We start from the raw sequence: 6360 nt of genomic DNA, 5'->3' as shown, positions 1-6360 counted from the left end.
TCTGGTTCTACTTCCAATCTATATACATCCTTATAATACACCCTCCTTTTCCTTGAGAAAAGGGTCTTATTTATATTTTTTAAATGTCCTGGAAGAGTGGTATTTGTTCCATGCAATCATAAGAATCTGCCTAAAAAACTTGGTGTCCATCTATAGGGATTGGTTAAAGAAAATAAAATACATCTTTCTATGCATTTACCGCAAGTGAATATGTAGATCCTCTGCTTCTTTGCGCCCGATTTGCATCCTGCGGTTCCGGAATAGCGGGGAAGATGCGGTCCTTGGACATCGCAGAGCTGGCAGAGCCGGAGGAGGTGGAGGTGATGGAGCCCGAGGAGGACTTCGAGAAGTTCCTGCTCCCGGTCATCAACGAGATGCGCGAGGACATCACGGCGCTCACCCGCGAGCACGGGAGAGCCTACCTGCAGAACGGGAGCAAGTTGTGGGAGATGGACAGTATGCTCATCCAGATCAAGACGCAGGTGGAGATCTCAGAGGATAGCATGCTCAACCATCTGCACAACGCGGACAACGGAGTCGAGGGCAGAGGGACCAAATGGTGCAAGAAGGCGGAGGAGAAGGCCAAGGAGATCGCGAAGATGGCAGAGATGCTGGTGGAGCTGCTCTGGGGGATAGAGAAGAGCAAGTCGTCCTGAAGGAGGGTCAGCCGTTTACAGCCAATGGATTCTGGTCAACTGATGGAGGTTGGCTGACACCCTGGAGAAGCTGAAACCAGAGAGCCTTTTGTTTTCTCTTTTTTTCTCTGTCTACGCTCTGTCCTCACTTACACCACGTTTCTGCTATGGTCTGTGGTTAATGACCTCAATGTGAGGTTTGACTGTTAAATGTTTTTCTTTGGGGAGGTAAATTTTGTTTGGAAAATGCTCTCAAGAATTAGGGCCTAGATTGTAAGCTCTTGCAGCAGTCACATTTGTTCCTGGGTTTTCGTTATTTCTAAATTTTTGAGGTGCTTTGCTCTTTCTTGTGTGACCTGATCGCTCCCTGGAACTTCGAGTCTGTGTGTAACAGATGAGACTCAGAGTTGGAGTTCTCCAGCTCTGAAGGTGCTGAAGGAGCTGCATTATTTCTAGAAGACGACTCCATGAAGCGATTGCTAAAGAAGTTGAAGAAGGGATCAGACGCCAACTGGGAATGTGAATGGGGCTGATCTGGCTAGGACTGATGAATCAGAAGAAGGGCTGAAGGATGGTATTGTACTTGGGGACTTTAATTTCTCTGTGAGAACAAAGGAGGAGAGATGTATTTTGTTCAAATTTTAAGTTTTATACGGCACACTGATGTAACCTGTCTGGTCATATTGTTTGGACAACCTAACTTAGCTTTATGTGACATGGAACCTAGAATAGGAGACAAGATAGATCTTGGTATTCCGTATAATCGATGTAATACCCTGATGCATTTCAGGGGATTCTGGACATAAAATGAAAGAGATATTTGCAAAGGCCCTTGAGGGTCTGGGGAAGAAAAGCAAGGGCTGTCTGTTTTGGACCCTAGACTGAACAGGGACGAGGTTTCTTCAAGATTTGTAAGTTGTCTAGCTGTAAGTTCATTTCAGTAGCAGACCTGACAAGTATTTGAGGTCAAAACCCTACCGTGTGTTTAAAAAAAAATTTACCATGTTAATAAAAGTATTCATTTGCTTAAAAAGACAAGACGTAAAAAAAAAAAAAAGTGAATATGTAGTGCTAATTTGATTCATGGAAAGTTGCTTCCAAGGTATTTTTAAGTGAAAAAGCAGGTCACAAAAATTTTGTTTAATATTTTGTGTGTGTATGTATGTAGACAGAAAAAAAATAGGAAAGATCTATACTAAAATGTTAGTAGTGGTTATGTTTGGATGGGTGGAATTGTGGGCAATTTTCACTTTTTGTTTTTCCTTTCTGATTATCTGATTTGCTGTTGTTTTGAGCATGCATTACTTTCAGAAACATGAAGGTAAACTATTAAATTTTTTTTATTTCTATGAAGAGAAAATATTAAATTATTTCCATTCTTTAAAAAAAACAAGAAAAATTTAGACTTTTAGGATTTTCCTTATATGTGGTAGAGTGACTAAGGATGAGCCAACTACATCCAGAGGGAATAAATCTTTTTCATTCATTCATTAAACATAATATATGTGAGACACAGCACTAGATGATGGAAAGATAAACAGGACAAAATTCTCATCTTTAAGGATCTCACAGTCTAACAAGATAAATATGTAAACTAATAGCTGTAATACAGGTATAATAAGTGTAATATCATGTATGTTAGGTGTAGCAGGACACAAGGAAGAAATCGTTGGGGAAGAGGCATTCAAACAGGATCACAAAAGGCTTAGAGAATGAGAAGGGAGTGCTTTCAAGGGAAGAGAATGAGAAGGGTGTGCGTTCAAGGCACAAAGGCATGAAATAGCACAGGGTACACAGGGCATCATCTAATCACATATCATTTGACATAAGTTACTTTGCTATGGAAATGAACAGATTTTCTTTAAAATACCAATGATTTTTAATATAGATTTTAAATAACCCTAATAATGCCCAGATGTCAAAAGAAAGAACATTGTGTACACTGATATAATGTTAATAAGAAAGTGTTCATAGACATATTTCAAAACATATTAGTATTTCAAAGTTACTATACTACTGTGCTGAAAAATGTGTTCTTTTGCAAACACTGGCTTCTGTTCTGTCTTGGGATGTCATGTGCTACCTCTCCAAGATACTGACAAATCAAAATAGTACCTGAACAGGAACAGTGAAGTGAGTTCAATCCATCATCATGTTTACTTGATATAGATCAGGGGACTGCACTGCTGAAAACAACACAAACAACATGCTGAAACTAACAGATTCAGTGAAAAATTATGTAGGTTTAAAAAAAAGCTTTTAGCTTCTACTTAAAGCTCAGACAATGGATAAACAAGGATCCCTTAAAGGGCACCATATGACACATGACTAGCTCTCCTCACAGCTGTGTCTTCTGCCTGAACATCAGTGCAAGAGGATTTATTGTGTTGCCATACTAGCATCAGCAGCAAGTACACTGTTTCAGGGAACCAAAATTAACAAATAAAGGTTTGGAAAATTACAGGATGATCACTTGAAATTAGCCCCACATAAAGTTCCACTACATTAAATGGGGCCATATTTAATTGGGTCATTACAGAACAATGTCTAGCAGAGAAAGCCACCAAGAGCTAGAAGATTAGATGAAATGCAGTACAAACAAACAAAAAAATAGGGCAGAAACCTTGGGTTTTCTGCCAAGTCCAGAAAAAAATACATTGCAGCAGACTGAGCAGAGGCATGACCGTCTTTTCATTGGTTGCCGAGAATCTAAGTCTGGTTTTTAAAAATTACAAAGGAAATAGAAGCGAAATGTTAAGGAACAAGACCCACTATATTTTGGAAAGGTATGTGAGAAGTGGTGATTAATTAGTAAAAATATTTACTGAATTCCTACTATGTGTCTACTATCTACTGTGCTACCTGCTAAGAAGAGAGAAAATAAAAGTGACAAAATGTGTGCTTTTTGGAGTTCATAGCTAACTGGCCAGGCGAGATACACCAATGTGAAAGAGTAGAGTAACAATGTAAGGTTAAATGATTATTGCCAAAGTGATGCAGTTTGTGGACAATTAGTGCATAATTCAGAAGAGAAAGACATGAGCTGAGCTGGAACTTGAAGATCTCAGAGTGAGAGAGAGAGAAGATTTATACTAGATCTTGAAGAAAGCTTGGATTCTAATCCGAGGTTGGTCTTTAACCATTAGAATGATTTTGAGCAAGTCACACTACTTCTCTGGATTTTCATCTTCACTTATAAACTGGAAGTTTTAAATCAGGCAGTCTCTAAAATCTCTTCCTGTTCTAAAATTCCATAATTCCAGAATATTTTTTTAGAAGGTGAAATGGTTAAGAGAGTATTCAGAAAGTGTTTTAGACAAATCCAAAGAAACTGGGAAGAAAGAAGTGAGCAGTCATTGGAGAAGGGGAAGAAAGCCTAATGATGTGAGGTCAAAACAAAATCACAGCCTACTCCATACTATCAGTTAATATGGTCCTTCAGAAAAACACCTACTAAAAGTCTAGTAGGAGGCAGATATGTCACAGAAAAATAAACTGCTATGGTAGAAATCTAAAGAACATCATGGAGGCACAATAAGATAGTGGTCATTTCTACTTGGGAGCAGCAAGGCATGGAAGGTGTCAAAAGGAGGTGTTAAAAGGAGGTGTTTTAAAGGAGGTAGACTGAGTAGTTTCCTTGTTGGGTATTGGTAAAGGAAGAAGAGACTGAAAGATTCAGGAGGACATTTCTGTCTCTGCTGTATGCTCTGCAACTGCTCCTACCTGCAACACTATCTGGTACACAGCAGGCACTCAAATAATATTTAATTAATTAATTAGTCAATTTTAATTAATGCACATTTTATGATATAAAGCCTTGAACAAAGTAGGATTCCAATAACAAAGTGCCACAATAGTGAAGTTTTAAATTTTTCATTTAATTCCAGGCTCTTGGATTAGGAAGAATTAATATTGTTAAAATAGCCATATTGGGACTTCCCTGGTGGTGCAGTGATTAAGAATCCGCCTGCCAATGCAGGGGACACGGGTTCGAGCTCTGGTCCGGGAAGACCCCACATGCTGTGGAGCAACTAAGCCCATGCACAACTAGTGAGCCTCACTCTACAGCCCGCAAGCCACAACTACTGAGCCCACATGCTGCAACTACTGAAGCCCGTGCACCTAGAGCCCATGCTCTGCAGCAAGAGAAGCCACTGTAATGAGAAGCATGCACACCGCAGTGAAGAAGCCCCCACTCTCCACAACTAGAGAAAGCCCGCATGCAGCAGTGAAGACCCAACGTAGCCAAAAAAAAAAAAAAAAAAGCCATACTACCCAAGGCAACCTACAGATTTAATGCAATCCCTATCAAAATACCCATGACATTTTTCACAGAACTGGAACAAACAATCCTAAAATTTATATGGAACCACAAAAGGCCCAGAATTGCCAAAGCAATCCTAAGGAAAAAGAACAAAGCTGGAGGGATAACCCTTCTAGACTTTAGACTATACTACAAAGCTGCAGTAATCAAAACAATGTGGTATTGGCACAAAAAACAGACATATGGATCAATGGAACAGAATAGAAGGCCCAGAAATAAACCTATGCACCTATGGTCAATTAATCTATGACAAAGGAGGCAAGAATATACAATGGAGAAAAGATCATCTCTTCAACAAGTGGTGTTGAAAAAGCTGGATAGCTGCATGTAAATCAATTAAATTAGAACACTTCTTCAGACCATATACAAAAATAAACTCAAAATGGTTTAAAAGGGGGCTTCCCTGGTGGCGCAGTGGTTGAGAGTCCGCTTGCCGATGCAGGGGACAGGGGTTCGTGCCCCGGTCCAGGAAGATCCCACATGCCGCGGAGCAGCTAGGCCCATGAGCCATGGCCGCTGAGCCTGCGTGTCTGGAGCCTGTGCTCCACGATGGGAAGGGCCACAGCGGTGAGAGGCCCGCGTACCGCCAAAAAAAAAAAAAAAAATGGTTTAAAGACCAAAATATAAGACATAACACCATAAAACTCCTAGAAGAGAACATAGGCAAAACATTCTCTGATGCAAATCATAGAAATATTTTCTTAGATCAGTCTCCCAGAGCAAATAAATAAATAAATAAAAGCAAAAATAACAAATGGGGCCTATTCAAAGTTAAAAGATTTTGTACAGCAAAGGAAACCATCAACAAAATGAAAAGACAACCTACAGTATTGGAAAAAATATTTGCAAATGATGCAACTGACAAGAGGTTAATATCCAAAATATACAAACAGCACATACAACTCAATATCAAAAAAACAAACAACCCAATCAAAAAATAGGCAGAAGATCTAAATAGACACTTTTCCAAAGAAGACATACAGATGGCCAACAGGCACATGAAAAGATGCTCAACTTTGCTAATTATTAGAGAAATACAAATCAAAACCACAATGAGGAATGACCTCACACCAGTCAAAATGGCTACCATCAAAAAGTCTACGAATAATAAATGCTGGACAGGGTGTGGAGAAAGAGAACCCTTGTATACTGTTGGTGGGAATGTAAATTAGTGCAGCCACTATGGAAAATAGTATGAAGTTCCTTAAAAAACTAAAAATAGAGCTACTGTATGATCCAGCAATCCCACCCCTGGATATATACCTGGAAAAATTAAAAACTCTAATTTGAAAAGAAATGTGCACCCCAATGTTCACAGCAGCACTATTTACAATAGCCAAGACATGGAATCAAACCAAGTGCGCATCAACAGATGATTGGCTTAAGGAGATGTGGTATATA

The 6360-nt window shown here is 39.4% G+C and overlaps 1 protein-coding gene across 1 annotated transcript; it reads left to right on the top strand.

The window, feature by feature from the left end:
- The first annotated feature begins 251 nt into the window (after window positions 1–251).
- Window positions 252–762, top strand: LOC115845107 (MORF4 family-associated protein 1-like). Its single transcript, XM_030842757.2, has one exon. The coding sequence runs from the start codon at window positions 273–275 to the stop codon at window positions 654–656; it is 384 nt and encodes a 127-aa protein (XP_030698617.1). The 5' UTR covers window positions 252–272; the 3' UTR covers window positions 657–762.
- Window positions 763–6360: the final 5598 nt, after the last annotated feature.

Source organism: Globicephala melas, chromosome 2 (assembly GCF_963455315.2).
Source record: "Globicephala melas chromosome 2, mGloMel1.2, whole genome shotgun sequence".
NCBI lineage: Eukaryota > Metazoa > Chordata > Mammalia > Artiodactyla > Delphinidae > Globicephala > Globicephala melas.
The sequence above is the reverse complement of the archived record's forward strand: the minus strand, read 5'-3'. Positions and strand labels throughout refer to the sequence as shown.